This window comes from Pogona vitticeps, chromosome 3, assembly GCF_051106095.1.
Source record: "Pogona vitticeps strain Pit_001003342236 chromosome 3, PviZW2.1, whole genome shotgun sequence".
NCBI lineage: Eukaryota > Metazoa > Chordata > Lepidosauria > Squamata > Agamidae > Pogona > Pogona vitticeps.
Window position 1 is genome coordinate 63,921,962 of NC_135785.1, and position 21,664 is coordinate 63,943,625.

The 21,664-nt window shown below is 37.8% G+C and overlaps 1 protein-coding gene across 40 annotated transcripts in view; it reads right to left on the minus strand.

Moving 5' to 3' along the window:
* ABLIM1 (actin binding LIM protein 1) overlaps positions 1-21,664 on the minus strand; it is a 274,524-nt gene that overhangs the window by 48,094 nt on the left and 204,766 nt on the right. For 31 of the 40 annotated variants that reach the window (XM_078389591.1, XM_078389594.1, XM_078389584.1 and 28 more), the window contains 4 exons: positions 19,711-19,866; positions 11,996-12,040; positions 10,239-10,274; positions 8,923-9,052 (listed from right to left, as the gene is read on the minus strand). In XM_078389591.1, the coding sequence (XP_078245717.1) occupies positions 8,923-9,052; positions 10,239-10,274; positions 11,996-12,040; positions 19,711-19,866 (367 nt within the window). Of the gene's footprint in view, positions 1-3,930; positions 4,051-8,922; positions 9,053-10,238; positions 10,275-11,995; positions 12,041-19,710; positions 19,867-21,664 lie in introns of all 40 variants that reach the window. The other 9 variants (XM_078389586.1, XM_078389577.1, XM_078389579.1 and 6 more) reach the window with 3 other exon arrangements.

The window sequence follows — 21,664 nt, forward strand, 5'->3', positions numbered from 1 at the left end:
ACTTACACAAACACTTTGGCTTTCTCTTACACCCTTGGTAAAATCCTACAGTTTTATAAGGATCAGGTTTTAGCAAGATGAACTCTTAAAAATATAACGGGGGAAAAAACCTTAAACATACATCCATGTTTACTTTTCCCAGTTCCATTACCTAGGGGGAGCTAACCATAATCATCATTTTTTTCCATGTGATCAACAAGGAGGAGAGGAGAGGCTCCTATTCACACATAGGCTTTACATGCCTTGCTCATGTGTACAGTCAAGCCAGAACCTTTCTTCTTCAAAGTCGATATGGGCAGCATGAAGAAAGTGTTGACAGAGGGGGGCAGGCTTTAATATTTCTTTTAATGATGGAAACCAGATTCTATAATGCCTCAATAGGATCTTGCAGAGTACAAGAAAGTGACACATAATATATTTTGGTATATAGCAATGGAGGTTGAAAATAAATTCTGAAAGATGAAAATATTAGAAAATGACCTAAATCCAATTAATAAAATCCAATTATTGGTTCTGCCTACAGCAGAGCCATTAAATCAATAGAACTTGACTTTAAAAGTTCTACTTATTAGTTGTGTCTAGCTGTGATTAACATACTGATTAAGCTCATGCTATTCAGAAGCTCATAAACTGTGGGTTATACATGGTTCTCAGTGCTTTTCCCTTCAGGTCTGTGGAATTTCCCCACAGAAACAAATGATGGCACATTGCAGTATTGTCCCTTTTACACACTTTACCAATTGTTGAACTTGAAGCTGCAGTCTTATACTTACTTATGTGGGAGTGAGTGCCAATGAACCTAGTAAGACTTATACCAGAGCATACATGTACAGATTGCGGTGGCACTGTAAGTTTAACTTTAGAATAGTCAACAAATTATTTCTAGGGTTGTGGTAATATTAGTTTCATCCTTGGGGAACAGAGGCAAGGCAGATGCCATGGATTAGTGTCACTCTCCCTAGAGTTATGGAAGTAAACCCAGACTTCTGGGTTTTTGATATGGCTGAAGAACAAAAACTCATATAACACAGTGAGATGTTTTCAACACAAATCAGTCATGAACTCACTAGGTGGTACTAGATGAGCAAGTTTTCTTCATAGCTACAGCCATTCGATGAGCAATACACACACACACACACACACACACACACACACACACACACACACACACACACACACACACACACACACACACACACACACACAAATGTCAGTTTCCAGCCTTCTTACTTTTTTTAAATCATGGGACAGAATGTTAGCAAAACAGATATTTGTAAGGGAACCAGAGCATCAAAATATCTTTCCTTTCCATGACCATACTAAAATCTAGCTTTGAGAGGGAAAGAAGGTAAAAACAAATGCACTGCTGTTGGTACCATAACAAATGGGAGCTAAATTTAGGTTGCAGGCATATGTGAAAGGAGGTAAGATATCAGCAATACCATCTGATACTGTGGATTAAAAAAAGTATTGAGTCAATGTCTGTGCTTCTTAGATAAAATTGCAGTTGCCAATGGGGCAGAGGCAAAGTTGGTGAGAAGGAGGCAGGTAGAGAAATTGTAAATTAATTGTCTGGGGACAAGGGGACTGGAAAGGGAAATGCCTATAGAGAGATAAATGGGGATATTCTCTGTATTAGAGACAGAGAGACAGAGAATTGAGAAATGGGAATAAAGTAAGGAAAATAAATAAGGGACTCTGCCTCTTCAAACACTCCTACCCAGTTGTGAAATTCCACTGGCAATTCCATTACTGATAAATCTTCCTTGGCTGTCTTTAGGATTGCTAAAATAATGCTCATGAACTCTAGGAGTATGGATTGCAGACATCAAAAGAATGTATGGACACATGCATACATATTCATGCTCACAGTGTTTTGAAGCATTTGAGGACTACTGTTCCTCCAACGATGGAAGGTTTGACAAAGCAAAGGAAACCTTGGTGCCTCCTGAAATCTGAGTGAGAGTGTTCCCCAGCTTTCTGAATCAGATTTGGAGGGCACAGGGGTAGCAGGGAAGAAAACTCTCTCTGCTTACAGAAACCTCCCATTAGTGAAGAGTCACAAGTTCGATTCTCCTTCATACATTCGTTACACATAATCCCTAGGACTCACGCAAGGATTCTCTGAATTTTCTGAACAGACTTATATTTCAGAAAGTGATAACTATGAGCTGATTCTTAATGACATTCTGATGTGTCAAACCTAAAGAGCCAGCAGCTCTTGAATGTAATGAAATATGATCAGAATGTCTTTGAAAGCATGGAAAGGTCATGGAATGATAACTAGAGTTTATGGATCAAGTACATGCAAACATGAACTGTGTCTTTGTTTTTAAGGGACCCCATGAGTAAGGTATGAAGCCCGAAAAACCCACAACAACTATTAGATCTCGGCTGTGAAAGCCTTCGCGAATATATTGCTACAAGGTTTGTGACAACTGTGCATTGTTATTTATTTAACACCCATAATTATTTGCTTTAGCCCACCATAATGAAGTACAAGTAGAATTGCAAACATGTAGCTCTTACTGACCTTTTCAAACTAAGTTAAGCTATTGTACTTCATCTCCTGAGTTAAGTGATGCTAATTTATTTATTATTTGTTTACTGAGCTTCTAGACAGGCTGACTTAGTAAAATACTACTTGGGGCAGTTTACATAATTAAGCAAAACATACAAACTAAAATAATAAGAGTGCATAAGTAGTACTACAAACAAACAAACCAGCAAAACCAATGAAAGTGACTGATGATTGCCGCCTGGTAGTTTAAGTTAACCCAATTATATAAACCATAACATAACAACAAAAGGATCAGTAATATAATAAAATATTAACTGCAATAGATGATTGCAGTGCTAATACAATGCTGATTGTAAGACTGGAAGATATATGTACAGGATATATTATAAGATGGAACACTAGGTCTTAGAAAGAAAAGGAGCTTTAAAAGTCTCCTGAGGAGTGTTGGATATCCGGCAAGAAGACTAGGTTTTCTCCTCTTCCAGCAGTGCTTAGCCCAGAAATATGGGTCTACTTTTAGATTTGCAGGGAAGCACAGCAATTCTTTGGAATTCCAGCTAGCACCCTGAGCCCTGGCAACTCTAGTTTTGACAAGGTGTTTTACCACGTCAGTCTCAGATAATGAGAATATGACATGAATGCATCTGTTTATGATGATACAAAGGACCACAGTGTCTGTAGTAGCACACACACTTAGCATGTAAAACCTTTGCTTTTAAGAACTCTTAAGAGCCACTGAAGGCAAATTAAGAGGCAGTATCCTGGAGTCAGTATTGACTCTACAGGAACAGTACTCGATTGCTCAGTGTTTGGGTCTGCTTTCAAATGGTGAATATCAGCTCACACAGCAGAAAGTGACATGTATTCACTATATCTGTCCCATAAATCTGACTTTGTAAAATTGTCTCATTACCGTGTGAATCTGATGTTAAGTTTCAAGGGAAAAAGCAACATAAGATGCCTTTATAACTCAAGAGATGACTCTGCGGCAAAAGTGATGCATTAGTATGTGGGTTTGAAATATGAAGGGGGAGGTGTTTTTTAAGATCTTGCAGGAAATGTGGGCCATGTCAAATGTGTCTGAAGAAGTGGAACAATTTCATGATAAGCCCTATGTTAAATTTCCCAAGATGACAAAAATCTGTCATCCTAGTTTCTGGAGAAACACTTTTTACTAAAACATAAAGAAGCTTCCTTTGAAACACTTCACCTAGAGAGGACCCTTAGAAAGAACATACTTCCTCAAAGAGAAGAAGATATGTCAGGTCTAGTTATTAAGACACGTCTGAGGCATGCTGGGAGCCACATAGCTGATAGCCACCTGATGGAGATGTGCTTTATTAGCTTTCTCTGAATGCTAATAAATCTCCAGTCTGCTAGATGCTAGCTTGAATGGCCTGTCTCCTTACCTTTGGCATGAGGGATGAAGTGGTGTCGGAAAGGGGAATAAGGGCGGGTATCATTGTGAGAGGAGATGGGACTGCTAGAGCGCAGGTGGGCTAGCCGCTGCACACCGTTAGACAGAGGTTCTATAGCAGCAGCAAGGAATCGTGAGGCAAGACAAAATGGAAACAAAGAAAAGAGAATACACAGTAAGAAGGAAGCAAGGGAAGTGGCTGGAGGTGGGAGACAACAGAGGGAGCAGGGAAGCACCCATTAACTAGGAGCCTGAAAATAGGAAGAGATCAGATTAAAGATGTTCATAGGAAAAATTTGACAACTCAGATTTGCCTTGGATAATACTTTGTTCAAGTTTAAACTATTACCTTCTTACTCCATAAATGCCACTGTAATTCATGCATCTCACTCTTGAACCCAAATTAGTTTCAAAAGCATTGTTTTTAAGTCATTCTAGCATAGAAGATATGGCTTCCACAAAAATACCAGGAACACCTTGTGGGCTCCAGTGTGTCAACCTGTAACAAAAATTTTCAATATGCGATAAACACTGGAAAAGAACCATTTAGAAAGGATGTTGTTAATTAACAACCTTTCATTGGTTTACCAGTGATTTTATTTTCAATAAAATTTGCTATAAAACCTTCCTGAAATGGAAGCAATTACACATTATTATTGCTATTGATCATATATTATCAATATGTTAACTCCATGTCCCTATTAATATTCTAATTCTGAACACTGGCCGCATTTGGAAGTAACATTAAACTATGGTTTAGCATAATGTCAAAAAGCTTCGTGCATGCCCCCATCCTTCAAGAGGAAATGAAAACCATCCATTTCTACTTTCAAATGATTATAGTTAGGCATCCTTCAGTCTCGAAAGACTATGGTGGCGTGCTCTGTATGGAGGGCTTGGAACAGCGCCTAGTGTGGCTGAGAAGGCCAATTCGAGAGTGACAGTCCCTTCCACACTGAAGACAAATCCAGTCTGTCCCCTGTCCGGCTCCCTGGTTTTGCTGCTTTTGTGACTTCCTCTTTGCCTCGGCCTGCTGGGCAAGGGTCTCTTCAAATGATTATAGTGTAGCATATAACGTACAATTTCTAAACTGTAGCTAAGTTTAACCATATTTAATTGAAACAAACCAGTTTATAAACCAAGAGATAGTTTCACTAAGCCATGGACTGGACATAACATTAGATTGTAGTTAGTTAAAATCAGAAGCTACCACTTAGAAGAATAGGAGAGGGGAGAAAAGAAGAATCTCAAGGTATATTATTGTAAAATGAAACCATAATTTATTACTGAATCTGAATGAGGTTGTTGTCAAATTCATGGTCCATATTAGAAAAGAAGATGGGAAAACATATTTTTCCAAAGGAAATTAAAAAAGAAATAAGCATTGTAAAATGTTCCAACAAAGTTCATAATCAAAGTTAATTTTAACAACACTGAATTTGTTTATCATCTAACACAGCGTCATATAGTTGTAATTAGCAGACATATACAGTAGAAATGGGGGAATTCATATATGAATACGAATATCCCTTCACAGGTGGAAATAACGAGGGTCCGGCCCCATGGGGCCAGATTATCCACTCATGATTTCACCGCTGCCGCCGCTCTGCAAAAGCTTCCTATTGCACTGTTCTCCGCAAGGGATTAGCCACTCTCCGACCTAGCAGAGAGGCTTGTCATCCCGGCTCTTGCCAGGACTGCGTAATCGATAGCACACAACGGTGCGATAGGAAGGTCTGACGAGTTTGCATCAGCAGCGAAATTTGAGTGGACAGTCTGGCCCCAAGGGGCCAAACCCTCATTATTTCCACCTGTGAGGGGATATTCATATAGAAATATGAATACAATTTCTAATATAAAGTCTTTTACTAGATACTAATAGATTCTTCTCCATCAATAACACCTATTTTTAAAAATCATCATAATCAGACCATCAGTACAATGTGGTCACTGCAAACCTGGCTTCTCTAAGACATACTTAAAGGAAAAACTTCCTCGGTAAATCACCAGTTAATGGCCTGCAGGGCAGTAGCACTCTCCTCACTTGTTTACTTTAATCCTTTTGTAAATTGACTGAATAGGGCTTATGACTTCTCTGATGTTGAACCCTGTTTCTTTCCCTGTGGTATATAAATAGGACTGTCTGCATTTTAGGTGTGTTCATTTTTGTACTGATTCATTGAAATGTCCGAGAAGGGATTTGTTAAAGGAGATTCAACATACATCTTTCTATATTTGAAATTAAAAATACACAGGAATAGAGATGAGGAGAACAAACACTACAAAGTTAGGAGTAGATCTGGTTTCATAGCTCAAATGTTCTCCTACATTGACTACGTACTTTTATAAGCCTATCAACAGAGGGGGGAAATACTCTTTATTTCTTTCCTTTTTAAAACAAACAGTTGCAGGGAGAAGAGAGGCAGAATAAATTGCATTTGGGCAGTGGCTTTTGTCTTTAGCCTTAGTTTAACTAAGAACAATTTCTGTCAGGATGGGAGAAATCTGAGCTTTTCCCTCCCATGTAAAGGAAAAAGAAATATCTTGAAAATAAACAATAAACAGGATATTTCAACAGTGGCATATGTTTCTGTGGCAGATTAACCTTGTTTCCTCATTTGGGCCTCTCTTAATGGCAAAAGCAGCATGATTAAAGCAAAATAGATGATTACTTCTATTTTGTTAGTGGCTTCCTTCTTCATTTTGCTTGTCACCTCAAAATTGCTATGCCTCAGTTCTGCTGTTTGGCTTCTACCACCCTCCAGCCTTTTAGGTCTTACACCCTTGTAAACAGTATGGTGGCCATAATCTGGTTCCCTAAATATGGACAACCTAGTTTGCATTTTATGCAAATTACACAGCCTTATATACATGTTACTTGTTACATTGTTTTTTCCATCAGCCTTGGCCTAATTTATATAGCAATCACTGGCTGAAATCCAATATTAAGTTGTAAGTAGATTTGTACCATTGAATTGTTTGGTGTCCATGGGCCAATCAGTACTCTCAGCCAAACCTACTTTACAGATTGTTTTATATATATATATAATATGACCTTATGTTGTGCACAGAAACTTCTGGTGATATTCTCATGAGATAGCTGTCGGTTTTTGACTATCAGGTTTTTTTTTGGGGGGGGGTACCCTACAGAGCCATGACAATACCGCACGAATCTCCTGCAAACTGTCATCTGATTAGCAGGGGGAAATGCAAGTTTAATTTGGACAAATGGTAGAAATTAGGGGTGAAACAAGCATTATTTCCTTCAGAGATATAAATTGATCATTTTACTGTAACTGAGGAATAAAACTTTCTTGCTGTACTAAATGTTTCATCTGTCTGTCTATCTCAAAACAAGTGCCACTTCAGCATGGTACCTCACATACTTTGCTTCATTTCACCTCATTAGATGACCTTCCTAAATCCCTACCACCCCCTAGCTGTTGTGTTGTGTCACTGCTACAAACCACAGTGTAGCAACAAAGCTTAGAAAATTTCCTTTTTTAACTATACCATCAAGAATCCACAGCCTCTGGGCTGGGGATTTCATGAATTGTCATCTAATGCAATAGCTCTGCCAAACTCTGCATCCTAGCAAATAAAAATATATTATTCTATTACACGTTTTTACTGAATTTTTACTAAATTTGCTCAATTTAACGTAGTAAGATATTTATCTAACTAAGAAAATAAAAGATGTGTAGAATTAGTTCTTTGAAAAGGCTGTTATTGTTTCCTTATCATTCTATGAAACTTCCTTCCAGAAGTTTCATAGCAACTCTAAACTCAATAAGCTTAATAACAATTATAAGCAGAAGCGTCTAATAATTTATCCTTTGCTCCTGCTCATCACCTATTGCTTTTCCCAGCTCTTCCTTAGGATAGTATCTAACTAAACTCCAAGATGCCTCTGGAAGACGAGATGGAACTTGGTTTTTCTGAAAGCTCCCAAACGTGAATGACATAAGAAAAGAAAAAGAACTGGGGGTGGGGGAACTAGGGACCTACACCACCTTATAGTCTAAATGGATGCTAGGTGGCATGCCTAAAAGAATAGTAAAAACCAGCCAAAATAGTAATTTATAAACCCTGCATACAAGGAAGAGATTTCTCCTCATTCCAATTGGTGGTTCAGACAAAGAGACGTCACTCTGACAGTCTGAGATGACTCCCTCTCCTCATCAACAATTGAGGCCACAAGATACCCCTGCCACTGCTTTAAACACAGGGCAAAGGAATTCTGATCAGTGAACATATAATATACTATAAGTGGGGAAAATACGTTAATGGAAAATTGCTGCAAATTATACATGAGCCAATAAACGAATTTTAGAATTTCTCCAAGCTGATTTTGAAGGCAAATGGGACTAAATTAACCCATAAGACAAAACCAGAATGGAATGACAGTCACTAACACATCCCTGGTGTTTTGAGAGCTACAGACAGAAGGTACTGTTTCTTACTACTATACTCAGGGAACACTGAATTCAGCAACATAGCTTAAAAATTAAATTATACTACTACAATTTGTAGAAATAAGGTTCAAATGCTGAAGAATAATATAGTTCAAGGTATATCTCTTAAATGCAAATTTCACTATTTTATGCATGAAATTCAAACAAGTGTTGTGATACTGATGAGCTTTTTGACTAAGGATGAAGACAGACAACATTTTTAGAGTAGTGTGACTACTCTGGCAGCACCTTCCTCATGGGTTAGATTCAAATAATGTTTTCTCTCAAACATTTATGCACTGAAATGAACAATTAAGCAGGCTGAAGCCAGCTGTTCAGTGTCCTGATTGGTTGGTCTCCTATGATATCACCAGGATCCCTCCCCCACCCACCCAAATTCCCAGAACAGTTTTATAACTCTATGTGAAAGGAATGATCTGATACCAAGAGGAAGAGATCGTTTTTATAAGATTACATGACAAAAGAATGAGATATTCTTGATTTCCTCACAAAATTTCCCCAGGCCTTACCAGGTCTATGAAAATGCTGTGGAGAACGTGACATTGTGGGAGTGTAGCTGTGACGACTATACACAGGAGAACCAATGGAACCCTGGCTGGTAGACCGGTGTATCATCCGATCCCGAATATCTTGATAGCCCTGAAGAAAGAATATATATGACGAACAAATAATAGTCAGTCCCATAATGGTCCCATTTATGCAGTTTATAACTGAGAGAAGAGGCACTGTTCAAGATATTGCTAAATTGTTTCCCCAGATTAATTCCCTTTCACTGCCATGATAATCAGAATCAAACTAGGTGTTACAAGAGGCTGCTTCCATCACCGTGCTAATGTGAGGGTTGGCAGAATCCATAGGTGGGAGAATCTGCGGGTATTGCTTAATCCTCTAGTCTAGTTCTCTCTAGCAGAACACCTCCCTGACACCAATGAAACATGAGTTACATGAATGATCCTATTAAAAACACGATTTCTTATGCACTGTCTTTCTTAAAGAACAACTATACACTACATTTCTTAAATGTGAATTCTTGCTTTTAAGCTGTGGTAACTTAGAAAGAACAAAAGATCTCCTGTGTTTCAGTCACTCTGCAGAAATCCGGTATAATCAAGGTATTGTAACATGTAAATTGTTGAAAAAGAGAAGTCCATGGCAGCTATAAAAGCAATTTTAAAAAAATGAAACCTCTCTTCATTGGCACACACACTAATATCCATAGTATCTAAGTTGCCCACCAAAGTCTATCACTGAAATGCTAAACACTGGTAAATTCTACTAAACCTCTGGTACATGGAAGGGAAGTGGGTTGTCGCAGGCAGATATACACTCCATCTTAAACAATGCATGGTGTGCTATATGTATGTTACTGGAAAAGGTAAAAAAAGTGTCTATCTGCTTCCATCCAGTCCCAACATATGTGAATATGCTATTTCTTCCACTGCTTGCCTTTCGTTTCAATGGTATAAAAATTATTCACTTTCTTTTCATTACTTTTCAGTAATGTAACCTGTTTTAATTTTCTCTGACATTTCACTGCCTACGCGTGCTATCAAATGCTGCTGCTATTGCCCCTTAAGTAGCTCTTTAAAAACACCCATGCACTGCCATAGTAAGATGAAATGCATTAATTGCTCTGACAGCAGTTAGCAAAGACTTTCAAATAAATCTAGCAGGTGCATTTTATAGGGTGGGCTGGATATTCACAGGACTGCAGATTGCCAGATGCTTGGTTTAGAACTGGCAGTCCAGGACAAACAATAACTTTCTTTCAGTAATGTTACCTTTGCAAGAATATAACATGAGGCAAACGTTTCATTAAACTTACTTCTGCAGATGGGGTTGGAGAGAGTGTTCTTGGAGACTATGAGACATGAGAGAAAAGAAGATTACAGATATTTTGGTCTAATGTATCACACTTACCTTAATATCAGTAAAATTTTCAAGACAATTAAAAGAATATGAACACGTTAAAAAAGTGACACGAACAATTGAAATTTAAAAACCTCAATCAAATTATTCATGGTTTGACCTTCAAGTCTTCAGTCATGATCCCCTCTATATATTCATTTAATCACATATTTTTAAGGGTAATTTCATAAAAGAAGACACTGGTAACTTTTATAAATACTTTCTACAAAGGTTACACTCAAAAATTAATAATTTGATGATTGCTGTAGTTCAACAGAAACCATTCAAAACCAGAAATCAGTGTATAATTTTGTTGGTTCAGAGTTTCATGGGATGAAACAAACTCTAAAATTTCTGGGTTGCTTCCATTACAATATGCCAAATATTTAATGAACCTTGGCACTAAAGACAGGTTTAATGGCTGGCTGAAAGAAAACCTAGGCAAATTAAACCTTTGCTGCATCTTTACCCTTACTCCTAATATCAAAAACATGCATAAAAAGGTAAAAGAAACAACTACACTCTTTTTCATTTTAATGTGTTATCACAAAGTTTTATGATGTGCCTCTCCGCCTTCTGATTCAAACTATGAATTGTCACTGAAAGCCAAGAATGTGAGATAATTTTGAATGTTTTCAGTCCAGCACTCTTCCAAAAGACCATTTCAATCTTACAGCTACCAATACCTCAGGCTAAGAGGTAATGGCTAAAGCCTAATTGTGTAGGTATGTACACATAACACAACATTATGTCTACAGCTGCACCAAGACAGAAGTGCTATCCACCAAGCACTTTCAGCTGTGCATTATGCAATAGGTCAATCAAGCATCACAAAACGGACTTGTTGCTGAGGAATGGCAAACACATTTACAATGGTTTATGTCAACTGGATTCTGGCTAGTGACTAATGCCACTCAGTGATATTCACAGCCTAGCAGGGATCTGAAAGTCCGACAAAACTGTTGTATCAAGGGTTCTTGGGTGTGCCTTGGATAGCCTGAGCTCATGGTGAAATTACTGTATATTTGTTTCACCACACAAACAATGGCAGCTTATTCCACCTCTGGATCCAAAAGAACTGTGAATGGAAGGACAATAGCATGATGTGTTATTGCACAAACAATCCTGCAAAAGCTTGTGTAACAGTTTACAAAATGCTATTGCAGAAATCTATAAGTTCTACAGTTGTTTTCTTCTACTTTGACAAGAGTTTGCTAACATGTCCCATTTTTGGATTATTTTTTCTTGTACAATACTGTACTGCAGGCCAGCACAATGTGTGACTGGCCTTCCAAGTTGAAGCCGTCAACCAAATATGTATGTATTATGGCCCACCAAGGATTCATTTTTTTTTAGTTTTATATATAGACATATTTTACAGGTTCATCTCTGAAAAGGGACTTTCCCCATGGTGAGGACACCTTTGTATCCAACCAACCTAGTCTCTGAGGTTACTTATTGCCATGACATAAATGAACTAGATTCTAGCCAACTGTTCCAATAATGTCTCACAATATATAAATCAAATACATTTTGCTTCTGTTTAGCAAACTTCTATTCAAGCGTATGCACAGAAGTAAGAGAAACCAGAATCTACTAACCATGTTTCATGCCAAATGTTCTGACATACCAATAAGCACCTCAATGGATTTTGTACTCTTTTTTTAAACTTACACTTTCATCCTGCACAGGAGAACTGCCATATCTTGAACTCTGAGTCTGTTAAGAAAAGTTTGGATTCATCACTCTTTTTGCAAATTCTTAGAAGATTTTAATAAGAAAATAATGTGAAACAAAGTCTACAAACTACTAATCTATGTCCAGTTAGGGCAGTAAAAAGAAATGTGCGGGTAGAATTTAATGAGTATTTGATGATATCTGGGACTTAATTCTTATAGCCCCTCTTTTGTAATCAAAGTCTACAAAGCAACACTCCCATGGTTTTCATTTAGCCCCAGAGTGATCTCTGTCCCTAGATGTTCGAGCATTGTAAATGACTCAAAGAGTAAATGGCTCAGAAAACCAATTTTTTTTCAGTCCCAGTGCATGTGGTACACAAGCTACAGTCACTCCAGAATGCAGGGGTAGCATGGTCATTGCAATATTGCCAACCTCAAACCCAGATTCCTACCAAATATGTTCTATGTAGGGTTGCTGTTGAGGATATACTAGAAGCAGCAGACAGTACAGAATGTAGCTCCCTGGCTACTGTAAACTATTTTTTCATTATCAGCATATGTTTTCCAAGGCACTGGACTGGTTGCCTATCTCCTACTGGGTTAGGAAGGATCGAGGTTCTGATTATACTAAAGAAAGCACTGAATAGCTTTGGACCAAGTTAGCTAAAGCCATTTCTTCTTCCCTGTCATCCTGTCTGATTAATGATGTCTTCAGACATCAGCTTGGAGTCCACAAGAAGTAGGGCCTTAGTGTTTGACTCCTATTCTGTGGAGCTGCCTTTCAACTGAGGTTAGACATGTGCTATTTTCCTTATTTCTGGTCTTTTCTGAAGACCTTTCTCTTTCGAGAAGAAAGTTGCTGGAATCCTCTTGGTTTTCATATAAGATTTGGATAACTTGCCACAGGTAATACCAGCCAAGAAGCCATGGTAACTTCTCAGTTGTGCAACCGGGCACCTGACCAACATGGTCCTTTGCACCTCTTCAATTAGCTGCAATTAGTAGCAGCAAGTTACACAATGCTTACACAAACGCCAGCAAGGTTTTGGCCAATAGTATTTTCTATCTGATTCATTTAATTTATTAAACACAGTTTTGAAATCTTTGCTATGGTGGAGCCTACACATTTTATACAATGAATAAACAAAATGAATAAATATATGTCTAAATAAATGCCTAAAATGAACAATTAGATATAAATAAACTAATGCTATATAAACTTTGAAGAATTCCAGAAAAACTCTAGTTAATAACTTGTTAGCAGTGAATTTTGCTGAATAAAGTGTTCACAAGACAAGTTCCATAATGAGTACTGTACTATGCAGTGGAAACCAGAGGATGTGACATTAAAAATAAGGAAAGGATAAGAAGTTGCCCATCCCTAGCCTGTCTTCAGGACTGCATAGGAGAGCATGAAGTTTCATAATTCCTCAAATAAAATTCTTGGATCAAAACCCAAAGTTTGATCATTTTAGGTTGTTATTACCATTTCAATAAAATGATGATACTACTGGAAAGAGACACCATTCTATTTACTGATATTTGGGATTAACAGCCAAGACAGTATTCCTCAAAGAAAGTGAACAATAATAAAAAGCAACACAACTGGGCGCTAATACAAGTAGGGAGACAAGACATCTGTCTTCCCTTGCTTCTCAGGGACTATGGCAAAATATTTTGTCATCAAGAAATAGGTTAAAGTATTAAAATATATGAGAATTGCTGCAACCACACACTGACTTTACATACCAGACTATTTATTCCTAAATGAGTTTTGGATTCACTGGCAAATTATATCCCCTGTGCTCGTTCGGCGGCTGAACAAATTATCAGAACTAGATGATGTCCACTGGGTGGAGCTATATGAAAACATTTTCTGTAATAAGGTTCAAAAATAGGGCTGGAAAATAATTTGTATGACAAAAGTAGTGTTTTTCTGCCTTCTGAGACTTGCTTTGAGAAGAATCTTGCCTCAAGAATTCACACATCTGTGAGGCTTACAGAAATCAAGTGAGGACAAAACAATGTACATGTATAAAAATGTGAGTTGCTAAACATGCATAATTGAAAAAAAACACACACAGACATGCTTTAGCCAATCGTAGAGGTTGCGCAAACTACAGCAAATAAATTAGCACATTAGAGAAATGCTTAAAAACATGCACAGATGTCAGTCTCAGAAGAAACCACGAAGTCTCACAAACCAGCACAAAACTAGGATAGGAAGAAAATAGAAGTGGGATTTGGAATAATGCAACAAAATAAAAATGAGATTTTCACAACTCTATTTAAAAGCAGACCGTGTTTGAAAAGTTACAGTAAGAAACTGAATCCTTTTCACAGGCTAATGGCATAAAGATTGATGCTGTCTCCTTCCCTTCCCATGTTGTGCAATACTTTTAAAAATGAGCTTTTGTGCAGCATGTGTGTTTGTGAATGTATTTCTCACTTTTCCTTGTCACCCTGCACACTATCAGGACACGCACTCAGAAATTGCAAAGTATTCTAAAATACAATACCCACAAGAATATGCTTGAAGAAACGTAAAAAGCATGAAGCAGTAAATAAAGGTTTGGTACTCGGAATAGGAGTGGTCATACTTCAACCCTGTCAGAGTCACTTTGGTTTTCTTATAGGATACCATAATCCTGTTGGGGGAAAATGCATACTGTATGCAAATGGTAATTGGCAAGAGCATCCTCTGCATGACTAGACATGCACTTACACAATTCTCCTTGCAGTCATGATGTTTTCCAACAGGATTCTAATCACAGTCCTTCCTCAAAAAAGCCATTTTTTTTCTTGCTGCAGTTAAATAGCCGGGGATCATAGAATCATAGAATAATGAAGTTGGAAGGGGCCTATAAGGCCATCAAGTCCAACCCTCTGCTCAATGCAGGAATACAAATCAAAGGATATCTGTCAGGTATCTGTCTAAATTTCTCTTGAATGCTTCCAAAAGCACCACCTCTCGAGGTAATTGGTTCCATTGACACACTGCTCTAACAATTAGGAGGTTATTCAGCTGAAATCTGGCTTCCTGTAACTTGACCCCATTGTTGCCCGTCCTGTACTCTGGAATTATTGACAGCAGATTCTGTCTCTCTTCTATATGACAGCCTTTCAAGTATTTGAAAACTACTATTATATCTCCCCTTAATCTCCGTTTTTATAGGTTAAACATGCCCAGTTCAGACACCCTAACCAATCTATTGAAAATCATGCAGTGACTAGCTAGTTGCTCTAGATCTGTATTTTGTGGACTCCTAATATAGAGATTCAGGGGCCAAATACAGGAGGTATCAAAGAAGATGCAAAGAAAACTGCCAAGTCTATGACAAAGAGACTGAAGACAAATGTCAAAGATAACTTTGAGACCAGTACATTTTAGTGACAAGAAATTGTACATGGAAAAAGATGCTTCTTCAAATAATTAGAAAAACCATAGCAGTTCTTGAAGGATCAAGAAAAACACCCTGCAGTATTTATTACATATGTTAATCGGTACACACTGGAACAACAACAGACAACTATACAGAGGAATCAAATCCAGCCATTTTGTGGCAAGATGATAATAATTGTTCCCAGTTTGTGATTCAGGTTTGGTATCTCCTTTATCACCAGTCTTCAGAAAATGTACCTGAACTCTGTTAAAGCTCTTAGATGAAAACGGAGCTTAGCATTCTCCTCAGTGGACATGAGTATATTCTGTTATCTACAATAAATGAGAACTTCTTAAAGAGTCACAAGTGCACATAATATACAAAAGAGTAGCTGAATGAAAGGAAGAATGACTTACTTTTGACTCTATATAAAAATGTCAGGCATTGTTTCTCTATGTTTTTATTTATTTTCCTTTTGTTTTCAGTCCAGAAGGTTTGATAAAGGAATTCCCTAAGCTTATTTTATTTGTTTTCCTGGTAACAGACAAATACCAGAAGCAGCAAATATAGAGAGCAGAAAAGAAGGGAGCAATCAAAGTACCTCATAAAGTTACATGAACTAACAGTCTCAATTATGCAACAGTTTTCTAGGTAAATATTATTGTTCTTGCACATAAAACCTACCATCAATATGACATTATGTTTCATTACTGATTTTGTTCTGCAAATATTTGCCAGTTCAGTTTTTAGGAGCTAAAGAAAGTGTCTTCAAAGCTCTTTCAATTGCCAATTTTTCCCTCTTATGAAAAAGCTACCAAGAATAATTTTTGCTAAGACTTGGGCATAAAAGTACTGTGCACAGTCTGCACAGATATTTTTATAGTAAACATCTGGGACTTAAAAAAGATGACAACACATTGTTTTCTAACACTCCTCACACGCTTCTTGAAGAATTCTCCAGGTCCCAGTTTTGCATCCTCTTCCCCTCTGTGTCTGGCAAATTAGAATTGATTCTTATTGGGGAGATTTTTACAACTGAGGAAAAACTATTTCATTCCATTGGGAGAGAAGGATCAGGTACCTATAGTAGCAGGTACCTCATCCCAGTGCCATGGCTACATCCTGAACTACCTTTTAATAGCAGCAGTGATGTAAGTCTTTGCTGATCTCATCCTTGTACACAGCAACAAGGAACTGTAAATTATTCTCTTCACTCTGCAATAGGGCCCTACTTCAGGGTGTTCTCGGCAAGCAAAGACCACGTTAGTTACTTTATTTGGTACAAATTAAGCAAAATTATTCAGATAATGCTTTAATGTGTGCATATCATGCATTAATATGATGTAAATTGTGTCAGATGAAGGAAGTGATTACTTTGATACACAGACTTCAGGATTAGAAGCACTGAAGTCAAGGCAATTTTATTGATAAGAACTAATTACTTTTTAGACCAAACCTGGTTTGACTCTGCTTATTTACGAGCTTGACTTCATATTTTTCATGTTTGATTTCTGTCTATGAGCTTTGCTTCAGATACTATTAATCAACATATTCTATTTGCTAGTTTTTCCTTCAGAGCAACACTTGGAGCCATCCTCAATAACCAAGAAGCATCTTTCCAAAGAAATGTGAGAAATAAGAAGACAGAAATAGAAAAAGAAGATATTGCTTACTCCAAGGTTGTCCAGTTGTTTTCATAGCAGAGCCAGAAAAAAACTCACATTTATGGACAACATCTCAGAAAAGTACCCTTTCCTGTATTAAATTCCATTTTGTAAGTAGAATAGTTTGCAAACATGAGGGTTAAGCAACTCCCATCCGACCTGTTCTTCTCCACTCTTAACTTTTCCTGCTCCCAGCAAAAACAAAATGTTTTGGTTTTGTTGCAGTTTTTTAAAGCTGTACACGCCAGTATCTAGCAAGCTCCTTTGTCTGCCCTGTCACTTTATAAAGCAAAGCGTGCTGATTATATACCACCCCATAGTGCTTAAGCACTCTCTGGGTGGTTTACAAGTGAATCATGCAGCCTACACATTGCCTCCCTAGAGCATTCGGTACTCATTTTACTAACCTCGAAAGGATAGAAGACTTGAGTCAGCCTTGAGACAGCTATCTGGGATTGAACCCCAAGTTGTGAACACAGTTTGGTTGCAGTACAGCAGTTTAACCACTGTGCCACGAGGCTCCAGAACTGATATTCCCTGAATCAAGTGTATTGATTTCATTTGGACAACTTCCTTTTAGCATGAGCCTAGTACTCAATTTTCAGTTGAACGTCTATGGTTAGCCATTTCCTTATTACTATCTCTGCTTTGTTGTATGATTTGGAAAATGCTAAGTTTAGTCATTCATCAGTAAAAGGTGGGGTGAGTTACCACCTGAAACTGGGCTTGTATTTTTTAAGTGTTCATACCGCCTAACAAAATAGGTTAAGCTATTCAATAGGGCTTCAATTAACTTATTTTATCTAATCCTCCACCTAAAACCTTCTCCAGACTTATCAACAGAGGAACTATCCACACAGTCTATACACTCTATCTAAAGAGATGTATGGGAAATTTGGAGCAAGAGTTCTGAGGAGGGTTGTTTATATTTCCAATACAGAATATTAAAATTCCTTGCCTTCTACTACTTCGCCTCTTTACATTGAGCTTAGGGGCCAAACCTAATACTTAATTAACCCAGTTTGGAAGTCTACAGACCTTTCCTTTCCATTATATCTGGAAACAACATGCAGTCCATGGCATGCCTTTAAGATGAAAGCATTCCCATTCCTTACCTCCCCTCCCAATTTTCCCTACTGTTGTTGTTGGGTTTTTGTTTTGTTTTTTGTTTGATAACACCTTGCCTAAAGAAGGGAGCTGGAGGTTTTGAAAGTTTGCAAAGACCGTTCTGCTTTTATGGTGGTTGGCCTAAAGAAGACTCTTTAAAAAAAAAAACATGTTGGGGATGGGTAGATGCCTGTGGCCAACATGATCACCCCTCGGCCTCTTAGGGGGTTTCCTGTTGCTTCAGCATGTCATTCTGTCAAAGTTCTGGTTGACCTCTGGAAATGGCCAGGGCCTCTTGACACAATCATTCCTAAGCATCGCCTCCTACAAAGTAGAGTCAAATTGGCTCTCTGGTGGTGATGAAATGAGTGGGAGACTAGGGCAAAAACATGGGAGTGAATCTGACCAGATAAGTCAGATTCAAGAGCCCACGTGAAGGCTTACTCTGTGGCAGTAGCAGCAGTGAATAAATCATTTATCTCTGCCACCACTGTGTCTGCACAGAGTCATCTGATAAAGCTCTTTCCAATGGCCAATGATCTATTATTTGGAGATTTATTCAGGAGTCCCTTGGAGAAGGTTTATTTTTTCTTAAGATACTGATGATACAGAGGAATTTACATGGGTGGATTAAGTACAAATTTGCTCAATATCTGCTAGCTCTAAAATATGGCACACTGTATCTGGAAGGAAGCATGGATTGTATGAAAGGTGGCATGATAAAAAAGAAGTCCCATGTAGATACAAAATCACAAGTAAATAGCTGCTTGTCTTAATTTCTTGAATGTTTAATGGGTGGAGCAATTTATTCCTCGCCATACCTTCACTCAGCTAGTGCAGGTTATGATCTGTCTGACCACTGAGCACCGATTAGCCCTTTTAATGCATGTTATAATGCTAATTTAGGAATGCTTGAAATATTTATGACATCTATGAATATGTTTGTCATCAGGGTATTCTGCTAATGGCTCTAGGATGTGGTGGTTATTAAATGGAAGGTGAGAGTAGTTTATTGTGACTGTATTTGGTTCATTCTGAATTGTAACAAAGCTTTTTAAAGAGATGCCCAAATAATTCCCTTGCAACCAATCAATCTGTCACTTTTTTGGTGTCGCTCATGCTTCATGCAAATGCTGTAGTGAGCCTTCGGACTGTGTCACACCTACTCAACCGGCATCCTTTCTTGCCATGAAAAGGTCAAGAACGCCTTTCTGGTCCTTTGAAGCTGAAAACTGTTGGGTAGCACCACCAGGCTTGATTAACTTATGCATTTGGCAGCATCTAGCAGCTAGTGAGGAAATAGGCACTGTGAACCAAACATGAGGTGTTCTTAACAAAATGAAAAAAAGAAAGGCACAGAGAGCCACATGCTTGTTTTTGTAGCAGCCTTCATGCTGCAAGACAAAGCTCATCACAATTCTTTTGAGCATACAGAGATGTGAAGAATTTGGATAGAAAATCAAGAGCAGCATCAGTTTACAAAGAGGACAAAAACTAAGCTGGATTTCATTAATAGTGCATATAAAAAGAGAATGGGTGGCTCCCCAGTTTATTACCTCTCCAAGACTCTGCCTCTCCTGTTTCTCCTCGTAGGCGGAAGTGTAGAAGGGCTCATAAGTAATTAGGTCTGGACGCTCAATGTCATAAATGGCCTTGACTTTGGGAATGGCTGCTAAATCCTTATAATCAAGGATCTCATTGTCTACTTTTGCCTGAAGGTCAAAGACAGAAGATAAATTAACACAGAGACATAAACACACATTCTCTTGCATGTAATTCATGTTTGAAGGACTTTGCCAATCTAGGAGAGTTAAATAAATCCGCAGTTGCCAGTCTTATATTTGAAAAAAAAGCAACGTTTTTCTCTCTCTCTCCTTAGATTATAGCATCTTCAATAGAGTGGAAAATTTGCTGTTATTTTTGTTGCTGCATTATGTTCCCTACCCCAGTTTTGGCAGTACATGAGTCCCACTGTGTTATGAATTAAATTCAGCTCTGCCAGTAACTCAGTGGGTAGCCTTTGGGAAGCAACTTCCTTATTTTGGGTTTGATTTTCTCATCAACAAAATACATCATGCAGCCTGCTCGTCAATGTCTATATGAAATGCATGTTGAGAAAGGGAGGGGGGACAGCAGTCTAATGACAGTAAAGTTTAAAATGTTACACTGTAAATTTATAAAGCTATATAAAGTTATACAACTGCAATTTTATCCCACCCATTGCCAAAGCAGGTGCTTAAAAAAACTTCCAGTTCATTTGAAATTATGTACAAATATATCAAAATATAAAATGAAAGGATCCTTTTAAAAAAATCCTTCCACAAGAAAAGAAATACAAGTCAAGTTCAATTTCACTGAAGGCAGCCATATCCTTACCAATCAGAAACCTGGGAGAAAAAAAAACAAATTTAGTTGTGTCTGTGAAAAAGGTGTAAAATTGAGCTTCACTATGTCTGCCTCAGCTCGGCTCAGTATCTAAGGTTCTTATTTTGTGACTTTCACCATCTTACCTGGCCCAGAGATAGTTAGGAAAATAAATCTCTAAATGCTTTACCGTAATCGTTTTGTGGGAAGTGGCACACATCTGGTGGACTCACACGGTTTCAGGTTTTATTGGTCATTCTAACGGCATCCTGCAGGGTTGATGGCTTTATGGGCATTTCAGAAACTTAAAATATTCATGATACAGAACGCTGGGCATAACAAGCTAGATGATGCTCAGATGTCATCTTGGTAATTTGTCTTGGGTCACAAGTTTCAATATTTGAAATGACATATGGCCCAACCTGAAATGGCAAGATTCATTCTAGGTTCAATCCCTGCCATCTCAGGTTATATGTTTTGGAGTAAAAAGCCCTTGGAAGACCTTGAATGTAGCTATTAGTCAGAGCAGACTGCCCTAATTCTACTAGTCTCAGTACTGGACAGTTCCTTCAATAGCTTTTACATTCTTGATAAAATCAGAATAAAATTAGATCAGGAACAAACACACAGGCTGAACTCCTGTTGCTTAGCATAGTAAGCTGCAATGAAAATAAGCCCATAGAATCAATGCAACTTTTAGAGGAGTTGATTAATCAAAGCCCCACTGATACTTTATTTACAATTTACTACACTAAGCAGCAGGATTTCAACCACAAGCTATGAAGTTAAGGAGAATAAAATTCCAGTATTTCAAAAACTAAATGGCTAGTTACATCAAACACTACTCAAGCCATTAAAAAAACCAAATAGAAATATTTAGATTTTAGCCAAGTCTATATACTCCAAAATGTAATCTTTGCAGAGTGGGAAACTGTGTAAATCTGTTTCAGCCACATCACCTGTTAAGCAACTATGAAATACTAGAAATATTAAAAGAGAAATCCTAACAACAATTGAGCAATAGAAACCCATAACAAAACACTGTGTAGCTTAATAAGTGAGTTTCCTGTCCCACCCTTCTACATTCCTGTACAGAGCTTTGCTTCCTCTTTAGCATCATTCCTCTTCCTCTCTGTGTGATCTATT